The sequence below is a fragment of the Trichosurus vulpecula genome, chromosome 8 (genome assembly GCF_011100635.1).
Source record: "Trichosurus vulpecula isolate mTriVul1 chromosome 8, mTriVul1.pri, whole genome shotgun sequence".
NCBI lineage: Eukaryota > Metazoa > Chordata > Mammalia > Diprotodontia > Phalangeridae > Trichosurus > Trichosurus vulpecula.
Window position 1 is genome coordinate 200,307,519 of NC_050580.1, and position 26,357 is coordinate 200,333,875.

Here is a 26,357-nt window from a genome sequence, read left to right on the forward strand (position 1 = left end):
TACTTGCTCCAATCTAATTTTTAAGCTAGTATTTTCTTCAGTGGTCTTTTCATGGGTTCTGCAGTTCTAGAATTTGTTCAGAGCCATTTTTTATAGGTGATTGGAGGGTCCAGGGGAACAGCTTTAGGTAAGTCCCTGTTTTGCAGCTGCCGTCTTGGCTCTGCCCCCTTTATTTTATTTTTCAGTGGTAATTGAAAAGGTATGGTAGGAATAGGGGAACAGAAAAAAATGGAAAGAAAAAGAAAAGAGAGGGTCACTGAAGTATTTTAAATGCACAAAAGAGGACAGAAAGAAGGTTAGAAAGAAGACAAACAAGTAAGATTGCTTTGCAAGTTACGTGTCCAGGGGCGGCTAGGTGGCATGGTGAGTAGCACCCTGACCCTGGAGTCAGGAGGACCTGAGATTAAATCCAGCCTCAGACACTTACTAGCTGTGTGACCCTGGACAAATCACTTAACCCCTGTTGCCTCCAAAAAAAGGTTACATGTTATAATATAGTTATAGAGGAAAGAGAATTGTGCAGTAGAGATTGTATACTCCTTTTTCTATTCTATTTAGATAGGAACACTCATTTTATTTGGTGTTTGTCAATTTCAGAATGAAAAAAATAAAAATTTAAAAAATAAGAGAGTTGTACTAAAGTGATTTCTGATATTCCTTCCATCTTTAAATGCAATGATTTAATGATTTGTCTTTGTTGCTACTCTTGTTTAGTTGTTTCAGTTGTGTCTGACTCTTTGTGGCCCCTTTCGGGGCTTTTTTGGCAAAGATACTTTCATGGTTTGCCATTTCCTCTTCCAGCTCATTTTACAGATGAGGAACTCAAGGCAAAGAGGGTTAGTGACTTGCCCAGGGTCATACAGCTGATAAGTGTCTGAAGCCCAATTTTAACTCAGGTCTCCCTGACTCCAGGCCCAGCACTTTTCTCCACTATGCCACCTAGCAGTCCATTACTGCCACTAGACTCTCCAAATTTTGTTTTTTCTCCCAACTTGCTAGAATATCAAAAGCCCTCATGTTTACTCCTGACTTTCCCTATCAAAACATGCTTTCTGGGAAGGATTTGAAAGTCATCCACCCTGAAATTTAAGTTGATAACATTTTAGAATGTTGTTGTTGAGTCATTACAGTTGTGTCCAACTCTTCATGACCCCATTTGGGTTTTTCCTGACAAAGATACTGGAGCTGTTTGCCATTTCCTTCTCCAGCTCATTTTACAGATGAGGAGCCTGAGGTAAACAGGGCTAAGTGACTTGTCCAGGGTCACACAGCTGGGAAGTGTCTGAGACCGGATTTGAACTCAGGAAGATAATTCCTAGTTCCAAGACCAGTGCTCTATCCACTGTGCCTCCTGTAATTACTCCCGAAAAGACATGTTGCATGAGATATTACAACAAAATCTTAAACTGAATTAGTGATGCTGTACCTGTGGAATTTCAGGTATCGATTATACAATCGTGGATTATTGATTTAAGGTCATCAAGTACAACCTTTCTGTTTGACTGAGGAAGAAATTGTGGCACAGAGAACTTAAATGATTTGCCCAGTCACACAGGTAGTAAGGTTTTTTTTTAGCCAAAACTTTGTATTTTATCTTCAGACTACAAGACCATGGAAAAGAAAAGTTCTTGTCATGGATATAAAAACCTAGTAACTGTGATCTTGGGCAAGTTACTTCAACTTCTGGGCTCCAGTTTCCTCATTTGTCAAATGAGAGGGTTAGACTGGATAGTTTTTGAGGTCCCTTGTAGCTCTAAATCATTATGAGCCTAGAACTATAAAGTGGGATCAAAGTGGTTAACTGCGGATATGGGAGAACTAGGGAAGCTCTTGATTTTTCCTCTGTTCATGCTTTCTTATTTGTTTTGAATGCACACATCCAAAATGTTAATAGCTGTCATTTATATTGTGCTTTAAGGTTTATAAAGTGCTTTACATATTTCATGTCATTTGACCTTCACAACAACCCTGTGAGGTAGGTGCTATAATTATCCTCATTTTTACAAATTACAGAACATAGGTAAAGATAGGTTAGGTGACTTGACCAGAGTCACACAGCTAGTAAGTGTATGGGGCAGGATTAGAACCCAGGTTTTCCTAGTTCCAAGTGCAGCATTTTATTTACTGTCACGTAGGTGCCTCAAAATAACGGACCATACAGTGAATGAAATGAAAGGTATATCTATATTTTCTGTCTCAAGATAAAACTATCCATGAACTTATAAAGGGAGTATGATTGACGGAATTGTACTGTAGAAAGAACTCTGCATTGAGAGTCAGAAGACATAGATTCAAATCCTGACTGTAATTTAATATATTTGTAATCTTGGGCATGTTACCTTATTCCTTTGGTCTAAGGCAGGGGTGGGAACCTGGGGCCTCAAGGCCACATGTAGCCTTCTAGGTCCTCGGGTGTGGCCTTTTGACTGAGCTCAAATTTTGCAGAACACATTCTTTTAGTAAGGGGATTTGTTCTGTGAAGCTTACATTCAGTCAAAGGGCCACACTTGAGGACCTAGAGGGCCACTTGTGACCTCGAGGTCACAAGTTTCCCCACTCCTGGAAGGTTTCTTTATCTGTAAAATGAGGGGGCTGAATTAGATGGTCACTAAGATTCTTTCCAGCCCTAAATCCATAATCCTACACTCTCTCCTGCCAAGAAAATCCCAAACAGAGTCACAAAAAGTTGGACATGACTAAACGGCTAAACAACAAGCAACAATCAAAAGTAGTTCTGGATGAGATTCTATCTAGCACCGGCTTGCTTGGTGGCCCGTTTAAAAGCAGTCAGAGAAGGAATCTGTGTCTCTGTTCATTCCCTTGGATGAAGGCCAGTTAGGTGTCTTTGCCAACTCAGTCCAAGTACGTCACATGTCATGTGATGGGGGAATTAGGAAACATTTTAAAGGAAGAGATTAGGATAACTTGTTGACAGAAAAGCTGCATCTCCTGGAACAGTGAAGCATTACAAATGTCATGTTAAGTGCCTGAAACTAACAGGAACTGATGTAAGTAGGAGTTTCTTGTGTATTCTAATCCTGTCTTTTAGAAAACAACATGTGATTTACTATTCTCCTATTTAGACTGCAGATGAAAAAAAATGTTTATTTGATTGCTTTATTCTGCAGAAAATAACTGCTTTTTTGGATTTTGGGATGTAGAAATTAAAGAATTTTTATCTTATTTAAAATTAAAACTATTTTGCACTTAATATTAAACGTGCATTAATAAATTAGTTTCATAGGAATAACAGTGCCTGTAGGCTCAGAGTAAGTAGCATGAGAATCCAAGAGTGGGATGGACTTTTGGGGAAGGTGGTGGATTCTTGCTCACTGGATGCCCACTTGTTGGATATGCTTATGGGCAATTCTTGTTCAAGTAAGAGTTGGAAGAGATGACCTCTGAGATCCCTTCTAACTCCTGTATTTCATGAATTTAAAGTCCTTTAAAAAATCTCGGTTTGTGATTTCATCCACATAGGAGATTTCCAGGATAGAAAGGTCCTTTGCTGATGTTAATCAACACCTGGGTTCTAATTTTTCATCTTAGCTTGTTGTCTATGGCATTGAGAAATTAAGGGACTTTTTTTATGGTCACATAGACTAGATGTAGGCTATATATAATATATACATACATAAATGTGTGTGTGTGTGTGTGTGTGTGTGTGTGTGTGTGTAGTATGAGAGAGAAAAAAAGAGTGAGAGAGACAGAAAGAGGGGCAGGAGATTGAAGAGAGAGAAAAAGATAGAGACAGAGAGAAATGGGTGTGCTGGTAAATGTTTGGCAACTGGCTTTAGGTAAAAAGCATGGAAAAGACTTAATCTGGGGGCAGCTAGGTGGCACAGTGGATTCAGAACTGGCTGTAAAGTCAGCCTCAGATACTTTCTAGCTGTGTGACCCTGGGCAAGTCACTTAACTCTGCCTAAAAAAAAGTTTAATCTACAGTATTAACATTTTCTTCACCACCTTCTTAAGTTTCTTAAGTCTAGACAATGAACAAAACAATAAATCAAGCTCTGATTTGTAGCATTTGCTGATTTCTGGGGTATAAATGCTCACACTGAAAATCTTAACAACAGGCTCCTATGAGCTGGCTCCAGGACATTTCCATTAACATAGGTCAGAAGCAGTAGTGGAACCCAGACCTTCATGCGTCCAACACTGGCCTTCTATCTGCCATGTCAACTACTATGTGCCTCCACAAACAATGATGACAGAAATGTCAGCACTGAAAACTACTTTGTGTTTTTCACCTCAAAAGAACTCAGGAATAAATGAATTCATTTAGTAAATGGAAAGAAGAATCACTAGGAATCAGTTTGTTTACATCCTAATAGATAGGTTTGCCATGTAAATTCATAGGTAGTTGAGGGAGCTGGCAAATTTGGTGGTTCATGGTGCTTCTCAGCACTATTTGTTCATTCATTCATTTGTTATTATGGATACCTTTTATTTTTATACCACATTTAAAAACATGTTTATTTCATCAAATATTTCCCAATTACATGTAAAATTTTTTAACATTTAAAAATAGATTTTATTTTTCCCTCCAATTACATGTTAAAATACTTTTTTTTAATATTTAAAAAAGTTTTGATTTCCAAATTCTGTTGCTTCCCTCACTCCCTCCTCTCCTTTCTCTCTGAGACAGTAAGCAATCAGATATAGGTTATACATGTTTAACATTCATTTTAAAAAATTTTGAGTTCCAAATTCTTCTCCTCCTTGTCCCTCTCCCACTTCTTGAGAAGGCAAGCAATGTGGTATTGATCATACATGTGAAGCAATGCAAAACGTACTTTCACATTATTCATGCTGCAAAAGAAAACACACACCCACAGAAACAAGAAAAAGGAAGCAAGTTAAAAAAGTATACTTCACTCTACATTTAGAGGTCATCAGTTCTCTATCTGGATGTGGATAGTATTTTATATTATGGGTTCTTCAGAATTGTCTTGGATCATTGTCTTGATCAGAGTAGCTAAATCTTTCACAATTGAATACAATATTGCTGTTTTTGTGTACAATGTTCTCTTGGTTCTGCTTGTTTCACTTTGCATAAGTTCATATAAGTCTTCCCAGGTTTTCTTGAAAACATCCTGCTCATCTTTTCTTTTTTTTTTATTTTTTCTTTTTCTTAAAATTTAAATTTATTTATTTAACATATTTGGTTTTCAGCATTGATTTTCACAACAGTTTGAATTACAAATTTTCTCCCCATTTCTACCCTCCCCCCCACTCCAAGATGGCTTATATTCTGGTTGCCCTGTTCCCTGCTCATCTTTTCTCATGGAATAATAGTATTTCATCACAATCATATACCACAACTTATTCAGCTATTCCCCAATTGATAGACATCTCCTCAATTTCCAATTCTTTGCCACCATAAAAAGAGCTGCTATAAATATTTTTGTACAAATAAGTCCTTTCCCCTTTGATCTCTTTGGGATACAATACTACTTCCTAGTAGTAGTATTGCTGGGTAAGAGAGTTAGCATAGTTTTATAGTCCTTTGGGTGTAGTTTCAAATTGTTCTCTGGAATGTTTGGATCAGTTCACAACTCCACCAACAGTGCATTAATGTCCCAATTTTTCCACATCTTACCACATTCATTTCTAAATAACCCTCCTATACCAGGGTGAGACTTCCCTTATAGAAAAGATTAAAAGAGAGAGAAAAAAGTTCATCTAGCTAAAAAATAAGCCAGCTAACACATTGACTATATCTGACAGGATATGCACATTTTCATACACATAATGCCCCATCTCTTTAAATAAGGGATTGAGGTGCTTTTTTGTAACTCTTCTCTTGGGTGGGATTCAGTGATTATAATTACTAAGTGTTCATTTTTAACTGTTCTTTCCATTTGCATTCTTATAATCGTTATATATTGCTTTCTCAGGGAATTTATTGGCACATTTCTTATTGTCTTTGTACTGACCCCAAGACAGAAATTGATTTTTTGTGAGGTTGGGGTTCATGAGTATCTTTGTACTTCTGGCTATAAGTCTTGGCCAATGTCAGGAATGCATTTTGGTTCTAATGCTAGGTATTAAAATCTTTTTTCATTATTATCATTAAATGCTATTAGTCTGCCTTGTTGCTTCTAGTAATTTGTGGGGAGAGTTTTGCATAATTGAGCTACTAATGACTTTGAATTATGGTCCCTGCTTATATGGCTTGGATGTTCTAGTTGCTAGGAGGAGTTCATAATCTTGATTTGCAGTAGCTGTCAGGAAGTTACTTGAAGCTTGGAACAATTCTCCCATAAATTACTTGCTTCTTTAAAAACTTGTTTATTTTTTAAAAGCCTGTTGGCAATATCTCAGATAACTTGGTCTTGAGAAGTTTCATGTCTCCAGTTGCTTATTAACCTATACTGCTAAGTGCTGAAATAAGGCAGGGAACTGGGCTTCTTAGCTGAATCAGAGAAGTCTATGATTGTCCTACAGCTGCTCCCTCAAACAGAAAATCATAGAAGGTCAGCGCTAGAAGCTATCTTAGAGAGCAGCTAGTCCAATCCTCCCATTTTACAGATGAGGAAACTGAGTCACAGGGAGGTTGTGAATTACTGAAGTCTACACAGATTTGGTTTTCTGGGGACCTTTCTTCTATATTCAGTAAATTTTTATTCACAGTTTCCACTGGGTTAAAATCAGGGTCCAGGATTGGAGAAAATGGTTTCCTTTAACCATGAAGTATAGATTACTGTAATCATTCTCCCTCCCACATAGAAGATTTAAGTTAATTCAACAAACATTTATTAAACTCCTACTGTTGTTTTGAGCTAGGTACCAGGGGTACAAAGAACAATGGTATGATTAGGGTTGGAAAAGACCTTAGAAGTAATTTAGTTCAATGTTATCTCCCCTTCTTATCTTGTAGAGAGGGAACTGAGGTGGGGGGAAGTCAAGTACAGCAGATAGAGTGCTGGGCCTGGAGTCAGGCTTGAGTTCAAATCTACCTTAAACATTCACCAGCTGTGTGACGCTGGGCAAGTCACTTAACCTCTGCTTGCCTCAGTTTCCTTATCTGTGAAATGGAGATGATAATAACAGCATTGACTTCTCAGGGTTGTTGTGAAGATTACATGCAATAATATTTGTAAAGCCCTTAGCAAAGTTGCCTGTCACTTAGTAGGTTCAGTATAAGTGCTTATTCTCTTCCCTTCTCTCTGGTCCCAGGTCACAGAAGTAACAAGCAGCACATCTGGGATTTGAACCCAGGACTTAAGACTCTAAATATATCACATTATTTTATCAAGCAACTCTCTCTTTAGTTGCCCTCAAGGAGCTAATATTCTAATGGGAGGGTATAATTTAGCAGGTAAAGAAATGCAACCTAATTTCAAGAAGAGAATATTAAGAATTGGGGGAATCAGGAAAGGCTTTTTCTTTTTCTTCTTTTTGGAAGCAAACAGAGTAAACAGGGCTAAACAGGGTTTTCCCTCTGGAGGGCAAACAGAGACTTGCCCAGAGTCACACAGCAAGTAAGTATCTGAGGCCAGATTTGAACTCAGGAATATGAATTTTCCTGATTCTAGGCCTGGCACTCTAGCCAATGCCCCAAGTCTAGTAGTATTAATCTCCTAGCAGTGGCATGGTCAAAGCTGTATTTTAAGAATTTTGACTTGGCAGCTGTGTGGAGGATGGAGTAGAGGGGGAAAGGCTGGAACAAGGGAGATCAGTTAGGAGATTTTTGCAAGACGCCAAGTGAAAGGGCCTGGGTTAGGTGGTGGCTCTACCAGCAGGGGGAAGCGGATGGATCCAAGAATTTTAGAGGCAAACTCCACAAGCCTTGGCAACTGCTTGGATATGGAAGTCGAATGAGTCAAAGCCTATTCTTTTATTTGCAGAGGGTGGGGTACAGTGAGTATAAAATAGTGCCTATACTGTCAGTCACAGTTAATGTATTAGTTGATTTTGCTGAACTTTTTCTTTTCTTTTTTAATCTTTGCTAAAAAGGAAAACTCACTTGTAAGAGAGGCATATAATGGGAAATGAATGTGGTATAAAAGGGGTTGGCAAGGTAGCACAGTGGATAGAGTCCTGGGCCCGGAGTCAAGAAGACTCATCTTCCTGAGTTCCAATACAGCCTCAGACATTTACTGTGTCACCTTGGGCAAGTCACTTAGCTCTGTTCGCCTCAGTTTCCTCATCTGTAATATGAGCTGGAGAAGGAGGTGGCAAACCACTTCAGTATCATTGCCAAGAACACTCCAAACAATAAGAACAAGTGGTGTAAAAACAAAAGGCACATGGTAATAAATGCTATTAAGTCATTCTTTCATTCATGCATCCATCATGATACCCCAAGAGAAGCAGAGGAGACTTAAAAGCAATACATCTCTCTAATAATAGCTGTTGTTGAGTCATTTCAGTTGTATCCAATTCTTTGTGACCTCATTTGGGGTTTTCTTGGGAAAGACACTGGAGTGGTTTGCCATTTCCTTCTCCACCTCAGTTTACAGATGAGCAAACTGAGGCAAACAGGGTTAAGCGACTTGCCCAGGGTTACACAGCTAGTAAGTGCCTGAGGCCAGATTTGAACTCAGAGAGATGAGTCTTCCTGATTCCAAGCCCAGTGCTCTGTCCACTGCTCCAAATCATTCATTCATTCATGCATTCATTAGGATACTTGGAGCAGAAGCAGAGGATACTTAAAAGCCACCTTACATTTAGTACTTAAGTATTTGCCCAAGACATTAGGAATGCCAAATCTAGTCATTTCGGTGATAGCAAATGGGCAAAATTATGAAACTGATAGTTTGCTTTTTTGTCCTTCTCTTGTCCCCCCCTACCCCTCTCCCCAACTTTTTTTTTTCTTCTCTCATTTGTCATATTCTTAATACACTCACTCTGGACTCACATATCTCCCGCTGCTGGGTGAGAATGATCCGCCAAATGAGTTCACATTCAGGCATTAGTGATTGATAACAGCGTCGTGTTGCTTCTCACCGGGAGGATATACTTAAACAAAGGATGGCCCTCTAATGGTTGAATGTGATGTGTATGGGAGCTTGGGGCCAGGGGAGATGTTAAGACCATAGATTTAGAACTAGAAGGTACCTCAGAGTCTATTTCCTTCTTTTTACTGATGAGTAAATGTACAGGAAGGTAAAATGACTTCCCCAGGGTCACAGAGGTATTAACAGAGGTGGAATTTCAAGTCACATCCTCTGACTCCAGAGCTGGAGTTCTTTTCTCTTTTTGATGCTTCCTTCCATCTTCTGGAGAAAGGAGCCTCACATTCTACTCCAGAGATGACCAAGTGGGGACAACATGGGTGAAGAAGCAGAGATGATCTGAGAAATGTTAATTTCCTCATTGCCAAAGGCTTCAGTGTCCACAGGAGCAACATTTTTTTCCTTTTCCTCTTTTCATTCCTGGGAAGACTTATATGAACTGTTGCAAAGTAAAATAAGCAGAACCAGGAGAACACTGTACATCATAACAGCAATGCCGTAGCAATGATTGTATACCTTTCCTTTAGGGCAGCTAGGTGGTATAGTGGATAGAGCACTGGAGTCAGGAGGACCTGAGCTCAAATATGGCCTCAGATATTTACTAGCTGTATGACCCTGGGCAAGTCACTTAATCAGTTTGGCTTCGTTCCTCATCTGTAAAATGAGCTGAAGAAGGAAATGACAAACCACTCCAGTATCTCTGCCAAGAAAACCCCGAATAGACTGAATAAACAAACAGGACTGAAACAAATTAACAAGGATACAACTTTGGGAAGTACTTTTAATGTAGAAATTGTCTATTGAACTGGTTACAATAAAATATTTCTTTTTAGACTGTGTCTACTTTGTACATAAAATGCATTTTTACAATCCCAGGTCTGGATCAGTTTTATTGCCATTTTAGCTGAAATTGCTCAAGGTGTGGAGGGCCACTTGCAAATCTGCATCCGGTGGTTTGACTAGCATGCCCTTTCTCCCACAAGTTAAACTGGCTACGATTTGGAATAAAGGATAAAGGCTTTTTTTAAGGCAGGGAAGGGCTGGGGCTGAGTCACTACTTGCTGTAAAGTCAAATTGCAAAGGTTTGAGGTCAGTTTGACCCATTGTTACTTCCGGTTTATATTTATCCAACTCTCACTAGGTTGTAGGTAGTCTGAGAGAAGAAACTCTCTATGGTTTCTGTAAGTGCTTTCATAGAATGGATTAAAAGGAGAGAAGGGGGAGACAGCCCAGGGGAAGAATGGGTAATAGCTGGGTAAAGTGGCAGATAAGTTTAGCAGCAGTAGTCCAATCAGAAGGGGTTTTAGAAGTGTCAGGAGGGGTACCTGAAAGCAGAGGAGGGAGAGAATTTGTCTTAAGAACACTAGGAAGTTCTAGGAGCAGGGGTAGAGAGATACAGCATTTATTAAGCACTTACTGGTCTCATCACTTCATGGCCAATAAAGGGCGAAGTGGAAGCAGTGTCAGATTTTATATTCTTGGGCTCAAAGATCACTGCAGATGGTTACTGCAGCCGTGAAATTAAAAAATGCTTGCTCCTTGAAAGGAAAACTATGCCAAATCTGGACAGCATACTAAAAAAGCGGAGCCATCGCCTTTCTGAGGAAGGTTTGTATAGCCAAAGCTATGGTTTTTCCAATAGCAAAGCATGACTGTGATGAACTATAAGGAAAGCTGAGAGCTACAGAATCAACAATTCTGAACTGCAGTGCAGGAGAAGACTTTGAGGGTCCCTTGGACAGAGAGGAGATCAAATCAGTCCATACTTAAAGAAATTAATTCAGACTACTCATTGGAAGGACAAATACTGAAGTTGGAGCCTAAATACTTTGACTCCTGTGAAGACAGGACTCATTGGAGAAGACCCTGATACTGGGAAAGATTGAAGGTGAAAGGAAGAGGGGATGGCAGAGGATAGGATGGATAGTATCATGGAAGCAATGAACATGAACTTGGACAGACTTCAAGAGATAGTGGAGGAGAGAAGGTGTGGAGTCATGAAGAGTTGGACATGACTTAATGAATGAACAATAATTGTATACCAGGCACTGTGCTCATTCCTGGGGGTGCAAATACAAGGGGGATGGTTATTGCCCTCAATCAGTTTATATTCTAGTGTGGAAAGATAATTCATATAGTGGATCTGGAAGGGAGGATGGGAAGAGGATGGTTTGGAGCTGGTGGCCTGGAAAGGGGGCTTGGCTTTTGGTAATATCAAGTGACAGACCATCCAACAGAGCCAGCAAAATTCCTGGGGTGGACTCCCAAGCTTTCTTGGGGAGGAAGTGGTGGGGTGGAACGAGGGAAGTCAGGAATAGAAATGAAAAAAAAAAAGTGAGTCAGTGGTCCATTTGTATATGATCCAAAGGTTACTTGTGGGAGATGTTAGGGACTGAAGAGAAAGATGTAGGAGGATTCATTGAAGACCGTGGACACTGACTTGAGCTACCTGACTCTTAAAGGTAGCTAGGTGGTGTAGTGGCTAAGGCGATGGCCCTTGAGTCAGGAAGACTTGAGTTCAGATCTATCCTGAGACACTTACTATGTGAACCTGGGCAAGTCACTTATCCTCTGTCTGCTTCATTTCCTCATCTGCAAAATATTATCGTGGGCATAATAATAGCACCTACCTCAGAGGGTTGTCATGAAGATCAAATCAGATATTTGTAAAGCACTTTGTAAACTTAACTATTATGATTATGACTATTAAGTTCCTAGCTTACATCTGTCACTTTTGTATATTATTTAAGGAAACTATTATATATGGGAGTTACTTATTATTTATAATGATGTCTTTTCTCTCCTTCTTCCCCCCACAGATTGACCAGGACCAAGGATGACTCCCCTGGTCATGGTGGTATCCTGCCCCTCAACTAGGCTTCTTGCCTCCTTCCTCCAGCGAGGAACTCAGCAGGCTAGCAAGTTTCAGCTGCACACAGGGACCCCCTCTGCTGCCAAGGACTACTATGAGTTCCTGGTCCTGGGTGGGGGCAGTGGTGGGATCACCATGAGCTCCAGAATAAAGAAGAAAGTGGGGGCTGAACATATAGCCATTGTTGAGTCTAGTGAGGTAAGCTGGGATTAGAATCCTAGGGGTGTGTGTGTGTGTGTGTGTGTGTGTGTGTGTGTGTGTGTGTTGGGATGTGGTACTGTAGAGCAATGGTTTCTAAACTTTTTTTTTCTTGAACCCCATTGGTAAAAATCTTTTGAGCATGCATTCCCAATATGATGTATTTATTTACTTAATTATCAAAAGAGATTACATTTGCAAAACCTTTGGCAAACCTTAAAGTGCTATATAAATGCTAGCTTTTATTTATAAATTATAGGCACACATGGATATTAATAATTATGTATTTTATAAAATATATGTAAAATAAACATTAAAGAAGATGTGATAAAGATGGAATAGTACTCATCAATAAGGAACCATTGGAGTTTCTTGACTTCATGGTCAGACAGGAGCTTTAGGAAAGTCATTTTGGCTAGAATGAGAGAGATAGATTGGAGTGGAGAGAGACTTGAGATAGGGAAATGAATAGAAAGGCTATTGTAAAAGTGCAGGGAAGAGGTGACGAGGGCTACAACTAGAGTAGGCTGTGGTAGCAGTGAGGAGGAAACAGTTGTGAGATATGTGGGGGTTGAAGTGAGAAGGTCTGGAAGCTAGTTGCATAATAATAGCTAGTATTTATATAGCACTTAATATGTGCCAGTCGCTGTGCTAAACACTTTACAACTATTATCTCACTTGATCCTCAAAAAAGATCGGGAGATAGGTGTATTATTATCACTCATATTTACAGATAGGGAAACTGAGGCAAAAACAGGTTAAGTGATTTGGTCAAGGTCATACAGCTAGTAAGTGTCAGAGGACAGATTTGAACTCGGGTCTTCCTAATTACAGGCCTGGGGCTTCATCCACTGCAACACCTAGATGCTTATTCTGTGGGTGAGTGAGGAGTTGTGAGCCTGAGTAACTAGAAGTACAGTGGTAACCTAAACAGTAACGGGGAAATTGGGAACATGGGCGATTTTGGTGGGGAAAGAAAATGTAATGAAATCTCTATTCAAAATATCCATGTTGTTGTCCATTCATTTTTCAGTTATGTCTGACTCTTTGTGACCCCTTTTGGGGTTTTCTTGGCAAAGATAGTGGAGTGGTTTGCCATCTCCTTCTCCAGCTCATTTTATAAATGAGGAAACTGAGGCAAACAGGGTTAGGTAACTTTCCCAGGGTCACACAGTTAGTAAGTATCTGAGGCCAGATTTGAACCAGGAAGAGGAGTCTTCCTGGCTCCGGGCCTGACACTTTATCCACTGTGCTATCTAGCTGCCCCCCAACATATTCATGCCTGAGCATGAGTGTTTCTGACTCCAGGCCCAGAGCTCTGTCCACTGCCCTACCTAGGTGCCTCTGGTAGTTCTGCAAAGAACTTCCTTAAGAGGAAGTATGGGAAAGAGCAGAGAACAGATGGCTGCTTAATAATCTTTATAATGAGAGGGATGCACTTGATGTTCCCTTACAGTTCTAGATCTATGATCCTATGAGGAAGCATATGGAAAAGTTTAGATCAGGGGTGGGGAACCTATGACCTTCTAGGTCCTTGGGTGTGGCCATTTGTTTTACAGAACAAATCCTTTTATGGGGATTTGTTCTGTAAGACTTGGACTTAGTCAAAGGGCCTTGCTTGAGGACCTAGAGGTCCACATGTGGCTTCTAGGCCACAAGTTCCCCACCCCTGGTTTAGATGAATACAACAGTGTTTTTTTTGGATTCAAGGGAAAGAGACGCTACTGATTCATACTCCCATGGAACTTAAGAAATTTTGCAGCGAGGTAGCATAATCAATAAAACACTGGACTTGGAGTCAGGAAGACCTGAGTTCAAATTCTGATTCAGGTGCTTACTATCTCTGTTACCTTGGGAAAAATCACCTTACCTCTGTCAGCCTCAGACAGAATACCAAGCCTGAGGTCAGGAAGACTCATCTTCCTGAGTTCAAATCTGGCCTCAGACACTTAGTTGCTGTGTGACCCTGGGCAAGTCATTTAACCCTGTTTGCTTCAGTTTCTTCATCTGTAAAATGAGCCGTAGAAAGTTTCAATGGCAAACCATTCCAGTATCTTTGCCAAGAAAAACCCCAATGGGGTCATGAAGAGTCCAATACGACTGAAATGACTGAACAATAACAAAATGGGGATAATAGTGGCACCCACCTTATAGGGTTGTGGTGAGAGAATCAAGTGAGATAATTCATGAAGTGCTTTGTCAACTTTAAAATGCTGTACAAATGCTAGGTGTTGTTATTATTTTATAAAAACAAAGGTTATGGGGAAGCTTGTGACATAGCCATCTTGGTCTCATTTGTTCTGATTCTGGGATATACCAAAGTCCAAGGGACAGCTACCCAGAAACTGAACAGCTCCTTCACGACACTACCCAGACTGTGAGTGGACCCCTGCCTTTGTCCACCCTGTCTCCTAGCACCGACCTCCCAGGATTGTTGTGAAGATCAAATAAGATACTTTTGGTAAAGCATTTAGCAGAATGTCTGACACACAGTAGGTGCTTAATAAATGCTTATTTCCTTCCTTCCCCACCTCCTGCTACACACCTAGCAACCAGGTTCTGCTCTGGAGTACTGGAATTTTTATGACCTCTGTACTTACCGTATTTCCCCATGTATAAGATGTACTTTAATTTTGGGGCCCGAAATTTGAAAAAAAAATGTATTACATAAAGTTATTGAACTCAAGTTTTATTCAACTGCTCATAGCTTTCAGGCATCTTTTGGGCAAGTCTGGTGCATGTACGCATGCTTATTCCATTCCGTTTCATGAACCCGAAGCACCAATTGTGTCCTCCTTTGAAATCAGTAACTTCTTTTTCATCAGCATTTTTTCTTGCTGAACCATCTTTGTGGATACGGGAATTCCAATTGCCCTTTGCTCTTCAATCCATATCTTCAATTCCCTCTCTAAATCAGGCCATTTTGCTGACTTGCCTCTCATGGCCTTCTTCTGCTGTGGCTTTTTCAGTAGGGTTTCTTCTTCTTGTAGCCAGTCTTGGATTGTTTTCTCAGTTGGAGGAGGACCAAACTTACGTTCAGCAACATGATTTCCATTCACTTTTGCAAACTGAATCACTTTTAACTTGAATTCAGCACTGTATGAAAATCTTTTCTGAGCCATTTCTGGGCAGAACGTGGCAAAATGTAACCTAATATACCGGTAACAAATGTGAAACAATGAGCGCAAAGACAACAAGTGTGAAAAAGCGGGAAATGCAAGTAAAAAAACTACAACCACTGTAGAAGATGCACAGAGTTTTTACACCTCAAATTTTTCGAAAAAGGGTGCACCCTTATACATAGGGAAACACGGTACCAGTTCTTCAGCAATGTAGAAAGGACTGAATTTAGCTCCACCTTAGCAGAAATAATTAGTTAAAATAGCAAGCTGCAGATAGCATGCTCTCTTTTCCTAGCTGCTGTACCCTAGGTGAATTCTGCCTTGCCTCAACTCTCCAACTTCCTGTGGCAATGACTTCCCCAAAAGTGACTTTTGCAGAATCCTGGGCTCTCCTCCTCTGGGTACATCCCATTTACGTCAGCATAAGATTAGTCAGACATTTTTTTTTTTGATAAATAGTCTGAACTGGAAACACTAAATAAAAAGAACATTTCCATGTCATTTATGCACACACACATATATGTATTTACGTATCTATGTACATATGTATGTGTGCATGTATTAGGGCAGAATGAACCTGGGAATTCAGAAACTTTTAAAGAGATATACCAAAATAGGATTAGAGAATCCTATGCACCTACGAACATATCAATCAGAAATAAATCATATGAGGGTGTAGACCTAGAGTGGTATGATTTTTGGTGGCCAGGGGGTGTATATATGAATGACTTTGGCTTTTTTTTAAAAAGCAACTCTTCCCTCTCTCTGGGGAAAGGCATCTGATCAGACCATCTCAATGGGTTTGAGAAAGTTGGGCACAATTTTAGTAAAGAAGATGGAGTCACAACAGCAACAATATTAATATTAATAGCATTCACATAGTGTCTTAAGATTTACAAAGTACTTTCTGCATGTGATCTCATTGCTAAGCACTAACATTTATTCAAGATTTTAAGGCTTACTAAGCACTTTCCATAGGTTATCTCATTTGGTCCTCACATCAACCTTGTGAAGTAGGTAAGGAAACTGATATTGAGAGATGTTAATTGACTTCTCCAGGGTCACACAGCTAAGCAAGAATCTGAGGCAGGTTTTGAATTCAGGTCTTCTTAGCTCTATTTCCAGAGTCAATCCACTACATTTAGCTGCCACAAAGAGAAAAAGGAATGAAATAAAGAAATGTGATAAATATTAGAAGGTAAGATCAGATAGAAATATTAATGTACGTTAAGAATTTCCAAGAATTTTAGTGAAATGTTCCCAATTAAACCTTTTTAGGGGGTGTTGGGCATAAAATTTTTTGTTTCTGAATAACAGTAGGAACTACCTGAGGCAAACTATTTGGAAGATTAGGGAAGATGACAAGGGGGTGGATTGAAGACGAGAACAAAATTTCCCACTCTTGTTTCTATCGTGACTAGATAGAGCAGGTGAGGTGGCCAGGAAATAAATATTCCTTGTCAGGATATTTTCATGAAATCAAATTGTACTATTTAAGATTCACTCATTGGTAGGTACCTATGATCCAATAAGAACAAGTGAGAAGTTTTCTCATATTTTTCTTTAAATATGTTTTCATTTTTTTCCTTTCAAAGTGAATGACCATAGAACATCTATGTGAGCAGTGTTGTAGGCCTCCTTTTTGACCTTCATTCTATAATGAGTCCAGAAATTTGGAAGATGCAGTGCTGCCACTGACTGGAGAGAGCAGTGGGACTCCAGAGACTAGCTTTGATAATTGGCCATGAAGCATCAGGGAATCTTTAAGGAACTTATTAAACTGTAAACTACGTGAGCAGGGACTATGGTTTTTATCTAAGTTTATATTTTTCCTGGAACAATGATCTGCATATAGTAGGTATTCGATGTTTGAATCACATCATTTGGGGCTCAGAATAGCTGGAAGCAAATCCTTTCTGATGCTTGACTCCTGGACAACCTGGTGACTGAACTATTGTTCATGTAAAACTGAGCTTGAAACAAGAAACCTATTGCTTCCCATACACAGAGGCAGCAGATTCATCAATTTCACAGCCATTGCTTCTGTCCACTATTAGCCACAATGATCTTAAGACATAATTACAAAATGTGCCTTAGGGACTATTGGCTCACAAACCAGCTAATTTTTTGATATTGGGAGGAGTGGGGAACTTTTCAACAATTTTCTGTTGCCAGGAGCTAAGCAATTAAACCTTTGGAATAGTTTTGGGGTCTATGAGGATGTCCTGGGGTGTGTATTAGCAATAAAGAGGCTCTAGGGAGTTCGTAGTTACCACATGGGATTATTTATGGTCATTGGCTGGTTCTGAGGCCCATGGGATCTCTGAAAGTCTGAAGAATCCTGATTTGGACTAGATCTCTTGGGATCTTTTCCTCCTTTCTTAAAGTACTCTTCTCATAACAACTCTGTATAAAAGGTAGTCTGAATATCCCCAGGCACTGCCTGGTATATAGAGATGCCTTGTCTTGAAGCCATGAAGACCTGAATTCTTGGAACCTTTTTGAAATGAGTAAGTGACTTTAACTCTCTGAGCCTCAGTTTACTCATCTGTAAAATGTAAGGGTTGCACTAGACACCCTTTAATGTCTCTTCCAATTCTAAATTCTACAAATGGATTGAAATTCCCAAGGTACACATTAAACTAGGGTGTTTCATCCTTTATCTGGATGCCTGCCAGTTTTCCAGACCAGTTCACATTCAGAGTTGTTTCCCGAGAGTAGCTGCCTTTCAGACTTATCCATCCAGAGATTTTAGGCTGATGGGCAATGAAAGTCTAGTAATATCTGTAATTAAAATGCATATACTTGCCTTATATACAATGCATAGTTTGTAACCTCAAAGCACTCATAGTTAGCATGTTATAGTGTGGAAAGAGAGAAAGCCTGGGTCTAAATTTGACTTCTGTGGTTCACCTAGAAAAATTACTGACAACTCTCCAGGTTTGGATGCACATTGGTAGAGACAATTTCTTCATCAGAGTTTCCTACAATGTTTCTTTGTTTTTTGGAGGGGGGAAGGCAGGGCAATTGGTGACTTGCCCGAGGTCACACAGCTAGTAAGCGTGTCAAGTGTCTGAGGCCAGATTCGAACTAAGGTCCTCCTGACTCCAGGGCCAGTGTTCTACTCACTGCGCCACCTAGCTGCCCTTCCCACAACCATGTAATCACAAGTCTGGATGCAAAAAGGCACTATATAAATGTATTATCTTGATACGTATTACTAATATAGTTTAACATTATAATGAATGAGTGATGAATAGATAGAAGAGGGGGGGAAGAGGAGAAGAAGAAGAAGAATAAAGAGGAGGAGAAGGAGGAGAAGAAAAGGAAGAGCAGAAGGAGGAAGGGAGGAGGAGAAAGAGGGAAAAGGGTTGAGAAGCGGGGTAAGAGGGGAAGAGGAGTGGGGAGAGGGACCATATAAAGTAGAGGCAGTATAGCATACTAGATAGAGAGCTGACCTCAAGGCCAGGAAGACCTGGATTCAGGTCTGGCCTCTGACACAGATTGGCTTTGTGACCCAGAACATGTTTCGTAAGCTCTCAGGGTTTCACACAATTTTTAAAAAATTGTAAATTGTTGAGAAGGTGCTGACCTGCATCAGTAGGGAAGTCTCCTCATTCTAGAGTTCCCCATACTAATGAAATCCCAGTCTCTATCCCTTGTAAGTACTCAGTGAGATTTCAGTGAGTTGTCATTCATTCATAGCCACTGAAATGAGTTTTGTTATCAGGGGACCTGATTCTAATTCTCCATAATGGCATGGAGGTGCCTGGATTCTTCCAGGCCATATCAGCAAAATTTAAACTTTGGTAGCAGCCACCAAGCTAGAAAAGTTCGTAGGAAGTTAGAGCCGAGGGACCTTAGAGGAGAGGCAGGTAGTATAGGCTAGAGGAAGGAGTTCAGAGACAGAAGGCCTAGGTTTGATAGGAAGCCCTGCTCCCCGCAACATGTGTGATCTTATTCCTTGCCATGTTTTGGGCCTCAGCTGCCTCATCTGTAAAGTTATTGGGTGGGCTAGGTAGGTAGGTGACCTATCAATGAATGAATCATTGGATTTAGAGCAGTTAAATCAAATTATTTAGAGAGACCTTAGAGATTATCAAGAATGACTTCACAGTTTTGCTGATAAATAGAGGCACAGACAGGTAAAATGACCTACTTAAGGTCATACAACTAGCAAAGGACAGCACTGGTACTTGAATTTAGGTCTCCTACTTCCAAGGCCAGAGTTCTTTCTTCCCTATCAGATTGTCTTAAATATGGGCCTAGTGATAGGATGTCTTCTAAGAAAAATCCTAGCCAAATTTGGAAAGACTCTTTACCAGAAAGCTAATCACCAGGGGATGGATATTTCGGGGGCCACAATAGCTTATCAAGTCATCTGTAAAGTGATGGAGGGTGTGAGATCCACTGAGGGGAGAATATCCACATTGATGAAATCACAGAGCTCTTGAAATAAGGAACCACTCATGGGTTTTCTGTTGTGATTCTATGGTTGAGAGCATGGCTGTCTTTCAGGAAGTAATACCTAGAGAGTCCTGTAGGACCAAACCTCCAAGAACTTTTCCATGTGACCCATTCAAAAGATCAGTAATTAGTGCAAAGGTTTTCCTACCCCTCTGGAGCAGTCCCATTGAGAGGAATTCTTAAATGTTTTCTTTCTTAGAAGCATTATTACCAGCCTCTGTGGACACTGGTGGGTGCTGGTGCCAAAAAGCTGTCATCATCCAGCCGTCCCACGGCAAGAGTTATTCCATCAGGAGTAGAATGGATCAAATCCAGAGTGAGAGAGTTGGATCCAGACAAGAACTGCATCCGCATTGATAATGGCAAAGAGGTAATTCATCCCTTCAAGGCCTTTCTGCCTAGCTTGTTTTTGTGTTCCCAGGATAATCTTCCTTTTATAGGTCTGGTCACATTACTCCCCTGCTCAATAGCCTGAAATGGCTCCCTATTGCCCACTGGATAAAGTTCAGATTCTTTCGTCTGGTAACCAAAACCTCTCTACAATCTGGCATTATCCTACTTTTCCAGGCTCAGATCATACTATTCCTCTTTATGCACTGTTTGCCCTAGCCAAGTTTAGGATACTCTGTCTTCCAAATGCTCCCTGTACTTTCCTTTCTCCAAACCTTTGTTGACACTATTCTCCAGGCTTGGAAGGTGTTTCTTCTTCCTCTTTGCCTGTTGAATCTTATCTATTCTTTAAACCCCAATTCAAATGTCATTTCCTCCAGAAGGCCTTCTCAGAGTCTCCTTTGTCAGGAATGACATCCTCCTTGGACCTCACTTTGGTTCTTAAGAACATTAATCATGTAATCTTGTGTGTTATTATTATCTGTATTTTTTATCTCCCTAATTGAAATTAGTGATCTCCAGGAAAGTAGAAAGTATGTACCACATATAGTTTGAATCTCCCTAGTATTTAGTATTGTGCTTTATATAGAGTAGGTACACAATTAAGTTTATGGAATGTTTACTGCCATTAAAAAAAAAGAGAGACAATTTCTCCAGTAAGGTAGGGGTGTGTGTGTGTGTGTGTGTGTGTGTGTGTGTGTGGGTGTGTATGTGTATGTGTGTGTGTTTGTGTATGTATGTATGTATGTATGTACAGGTGCCTGGTGATCTGGTATGGTGGTAGTGAATAGAGGATAGGAATGATAAAAAGGGTAAGTGGTCAATCTCCCCATTTAATTAGCATGAATACTAGATCCTTAAAATACCAACATTTCCCACCCTGCTATTGGACTCCAAGGAGAAAGTGAGGTGGCTAAGCTAGCTTTAGGAACATTGTGTTTGAGCCTCCCAGAATTCCCTCATCCAAAGATGGTGTTCGTGTTGCATATATGAACACTTTAAAGCTACAGATAGTTTACAGCTCACACCCCTGTTGCATTTTCCACATTTTCAGGGCAGAGCCAGGATTCCAGGTCTTGACTCCAAGTCCAGTGTCCTTTCCACATGTTTGCGGGTCCATCTGGCTTTATCTCTGTCTACTAGCTATCTCTTGTGATCTGAAAAACAAGTTATTTCTGATAGACTGCTCTTAGCAAGCCCCCATTTTCAAGTTGAAACCGCATTCATCTTAGTCACTTTGGGAAATAGTGTAGTGATTCGCTTCTCAGACTAGAACCTCTCTAACTATTTTCTTACCTAGACTTCCCATAGGTATTGTCAATTCTTTGATTCTTCAACTTCTAGTTTTGATTTATGCAATATGCCTGTTCTTTTTCTTCTTCCAACTCATGTTTATAGTTTTTTTAAAGCTAACTGTTCTCTTTCTTTCTAGCTACTTTCTCAACTTCCTTCAAATCCTCCCTTTTCTCTGTAGATTCTTTGCTTATCCATTTCTTATTGGTTCCATTCCCCTTGTTTGTGCTTCTTGACATGCCAGTGTCCTTTTGTTCTGTTTCTGTCAATCACTCTGGGTCAATTTAAAATTAGTATCCCCCAAACCCACATTTCCACCAACGTAGTTAAGATGAATTTTTTTGTCTCCGGCAGAAAAGAGATACAATTACAGTGCAAATATTTACAGTATGGAGTGTTACCCATCACCCAAACATTATTAAATAGGGACAGATAACTTGTTACTTAATTCACCTGTGGGATTCTCCAACTATGATGAACCAACTCAGAGGTCACCTACATACAGGCAAGCTCTCTCTCTCTCTCTCTCTCTCTCTCTCTCTTGCTCTCTCTCTTGCTCTCTCTGTCTCCGTCTGTCTCTGTCTCTGTCTCTCTCTCTCTCTCTCTCTGTCTCTCTCTTAGCATTCTGCAGAGAGCTATTTGTCTCCTGGAATAGTGGAGTCCAACATGGGAAAATGTAACCCAATTCCATGGGTGCTGTCTGGTCTATTTTGTGCTAAAGTTCTACTCTGTCTGAAATACCATCTTTTTTGTGTTATAGATTGCTTATAAATATCTCATCATTGCTCTTGGAATCAAGTTGGAATTTGAAAAGGTATGTCTTAAATGTTACTGTGTTACTGGAATTCATTTATGCTAAAGTTCAGTCTTGTATTTTGATGTTCTGTCCCAGGAGAGGTTTTCAGAAATTCCCATCTAACCATAATTGATAATATCCAGATTCCTCCCCCCCACCCAGTTAAAATGAGTTATCCTGAAATTTTGTCAATGGGAACATATATGTTTTAACCTTTAAACTTAGCCAGCAATTGAGTGTATTCTTTTTATAAAAGCACTTCTTGCAAAACAGTCCTTTCCAATCTAAAAGAAATGGTTCTTTGTATGGAATGGAATAATCTCATTACAGGTGAAATTTTTCTTCAGATATTGGATTTGGGAGGTGTAGACCATGACAAACATTTCCCTGAAATGAAGTGAGATCTAGTTTTTACTTAGTAGGGGACCTGGAGATTAAAAAAAAGTTTTTGGAAGCAAAACAGTTACTCAGAAAACATAATCCCTACTGAAGTAGTTAATTAAATTTCTCTTCAAAACAAAGTAAGAAGCTGGGGATACACTGAAGGGCTGCTTTTGAGTTATAGCAGAAAGAATCCTAGATTTGGAGTCAGAAAATCTAAGTTCAATTCCCAGTTCTGTCGCTTACTAACTGTGTGACCTTGGGTAATTCACTATATCAATGCAGACAGTCTAGGGGGACATTCCCACCATCATGAGAAAGGTGCCAAGAAGATATTGAGATATCAGAGACAGAGGGGCCCATGGCAGCTTGGTGGTGAATAGGTGTGATTGATGGAGCTTACTCACAAGTCCTGTCCTGGGCAGTGGCAGGACAGAGGCTGACTCCTGCACCACACTTAGGCCTGGCCAGATGTTATATAGAAACAGAACCAAGAAGACATAGTGCCAAGAGATGGTCCATGGTCACCTGTAAATTTTCACACTGGATCTGTTTTACCATTTACAATGGTGCTATAGGTCATGTTCTCAGGCTTTTGTTCCCACCATTTCTTGTGGCCTCAATTTCCTTATCTATAAAATGAGGTTAATGGATTTTTTGATCTCTAAATTCCCTCTAAGCTCTAAATCTATGATCCTATGACAGACACAAATATTATGAGATTAAAGTTTTTTTTTCCTGATAAATAAAATAAGATACATTTTGGGACAGATGTTGGTAAGAAAGGCATTGTGTTATAGAAGGATATAGGAGGAATGATCTGGGTTCAAGTCCTGCCTTTGAGAGCTGGGTACTTCTGGGAATGCTTCATAGCCTCTCAGTGCACCAGGACAGATACAAATGTTAGGAGATTAAAGTTTATTCTTTCCTGATACAATAGATAATGATACATTTTGGGACAGATGTTGGTAAGAAAAGCATTGTGTTGTAGAAAGATATAGGAGGAATGAGCTGGGTTCAAGTCCTGCCTCTGAGAGCTGGGTACCTCTGGGAATGCTTCATAGCCTCCCAGTGTACCAGGCAACAATCTAGGACTTTAAGTACAGGTGAGCTGCTGCTAATCTTGCTGATGTACACTGGGGGAGAGAATGCCGCACCAAGAGGTCTTCTACGCTTAAAGAAATCATGTCTCCAGACAAAACAAAACATTAATTCACTAAGCTGTGTAGCATCCAGAGGAGAGTAGCCAGGCCCCTGAAGGGTCTTTTCTTCATGCCGTATGAGGATCACTTAAGAAGACTTAGGAGGATGGACATGATAACTGTTTTCAAGTGTTTGAATGGCTATTGTCAACAAGAGATTAGGCTCATTCAGATGGGCCCCAGATGGCAACAGGAGGAGCAATGGGTAAAAATTATATAGAGTGGGGCAGCTAGGTAGCACAGGGGATAGAGCACCAGCCCTGGAATCAGGAGGACCTGAGTTCACATCAGCTTCAGATACTTGACACTTATTAGCTCTCTGACCCTGGGCAAGTTGCTTAATCCTGATTGCCTTGCCAAAAAAAAGTTACCTAGAGGTATATTTTATGAAAAAAGATAAATAAATAAAAAGATTAATAAATAAGTTAATAAAAATGGAATGAGTTCCCTCAGGTGGTGTAGTGGCTTTGAACACCCTCACTACTGTTCTTAAAACAAAGGCTGGGTGACCAACTATGTTGTTGAAAGTCGTTGCCAACTATGTTGTTGAGAGCATTCTTTTCAGGTATAGGTTGGATTAGATGACTTCTCAGGTTCCTTCCAGCCCGAGGTCCCAGATTCTATGATTCTGGGAAACACTGTTACTTCCAAGGACCTTGTCAGGAGCTTGCTGTGCCAATAACTGTGTTATACAACCCCGCTGTGATTACTTAGGAAAAAGCTGCAGGGATGTGGCCAAGCCAAAGGTTTTATTTCTTTGGGTTCACAGATGATATCTAAGGAGTATGGTTGTTACTATACTGTAACACAATTCTCATTATTTGCCTTTCCAGTGCTTGGTTGGCCCCAAGATCCCAGGATAGGGTCTCTAAATTTTCAGAGTAGGTATAAATCAGAGGGAAGGTTTGTTTATACCTCTAGAATAGGGATCGTTTTTCTCATGCAGACTGCCCAAGGGTGGAGTTTACATTGTAACGCTGAGCAAAGCCAGACTCCCCAGAGACTAACTATCGGAGAATGATATTGGGTGCGACTTCTCCAGGAGAGAGTTTTCTCTGAAAATGTCACTTTGGCTGTTGATTCTGCCATGAAACTGGTGTCCCTCAAGGCTCCTAGCTTTGCCTGCAGGCATCAGTTATCTAATCTGAAAAAAGAATCATCATATCAATACATACCCAACCTGCCATCTTTGAAAATAAGATGAAGAGGGAGAAAAATTCTTCAGATACAGGGATGGACTAATTACAGTATATTTATATATGACAAAACATTCAGCATGGGGTCATTGACCGGAATATAAGGGCTGACTCTCTTTCTGTGTGTCGTATAAGGAGGTACACATTTTAGCTCATATTTATTAAGAACTTTTAAAAATAAGAAAAAGGATACACACACCTATATACATACACACATATAGCTATATATGTATGTGTATTTATATACATTCATATATACAATACACATATACATATATGTGCTCACACACATATGTATATCCTTATACCTATATATTTCTAGAATGCCTAGAAATGTGACTAGCATACTTCTAGAGAAAACTGGGAAAATCCAGATGAACCAAGGCAGGACGAAGTAAGCAAAAGTAGGATAATTTATACCATGACAAAAATGACTTTAAAAAACTTGAGAACTCTAATGGGTGCCATGATAAACTGGTCCAGAGAACTGAAGATAAAGCACACTGCTCTTCTCCCATTGAGGTGATGAACTTAAGAGCTGCAGAGAGAGGCATATATTTTCACTCATAGCCATTGTGGGAATTTGTTTTGCTGGACTATATATGTTGGATTTTTTTTTTGTTTGTTTAATGACTAGGGTAGTGTTACAAATGCAAATTAAAATTAATTAATTAGACATGCTTGGTGACATAGGACCAGAAATATATGGGCATATCTATATATCTATATCTATATACATATAATGCATATATGTGTGTGTGTGTGTGTATGGCAATTGGGGTTAAATGACTTGCCCAGGGTCACATAGCTAGTAAGTGTCAAATGCTTTAGGCTGAATTTGAACTCAGGTCCTCATGACTTCAGGGTCACTGCTTTAGCCACCGTGCCACCTAATTGCCCTCTACTTAACCATATTAGTAGCAGTCTTACTTGCTTGTTAAGTTGACTAAGCATCAGCTTGTAATCACTAATGTTATTTTCTTCTAACCAAAGAAGAGAAAGAGATCAGCCCAAGCTGTTATCTCACTGATTTATATCATAGTTTGGCAATGAGACTTACCAGTATAATACTGTGACCCTGAGTGCTTAATGGACTGCTGCCTAGTAGGTTCTAAATCGTCACTAACAAGAGAACCGATATATCACAAAATGCCATACAAGTCCTCTAAAGGATTCAGTATCAAGTTCCTACAGGATACCAATAAGGAACTGTGTAAAATTTCAAATGTTGGAGAGACTTCAAGTATATTTCTGGCAACTGATTATGTTTGCTTTGTGAAGATGAACCTTAGAAGCACATTGAGGCTCATGGCTGGCTCGTTGGGAATGAATTCTTTGGCTGTGGCAATCCGTGGGACAAAGAGAAATGCAAAGCAGCCCTCAATCCTGTGTGGTTCCTTCCTGTTTCTTTGGTGATGGTGGCAGAGCGGCAAAAGAGGGTGCAACACTGGAGCTAAGACTCTCACAGATTTTA

The 26,357-nt window shown here is 39.9% G+C and overlaps 1 protein-coding gene across 3 annotated transcripts in view; it reads left to right on the plus strand.

Moving 5' to 3' along the window:
* The window catches only part of SQOR (sulfide quinone oxidoreductase), a 45,926-nt gene that overhangs the window by 3,499 nt on the left and 16,070 nt on the right, over nt 1-26,357 (plus strand). For 2 of the 3 annotated variants that reach the window (XM_036736858.1, XM_036736860.1), the window contains exons 2-4: nt 11,786-12,036; nt 19,825-19,995; nt 22,069-22,122. In XM_036736858.1, the coding sequence (XP_036592753.1) occupies nt 11,803-12,036; nt 19,825-19,995; nt 22,069-22,122 (459 nt within the window). In that variant the 5' untranslated portion in view covers nt 11,786-11,802. Of the gene's footprint in view, nt 1-2,930; nt 3,009-11,785; nt 12,037-19,824; nt 19,996-22,068; nt 22,123-26,357 lie in introns of those variants that run through there. The other variant, XM_036736859.1, reaches the window with a different exon arrangement.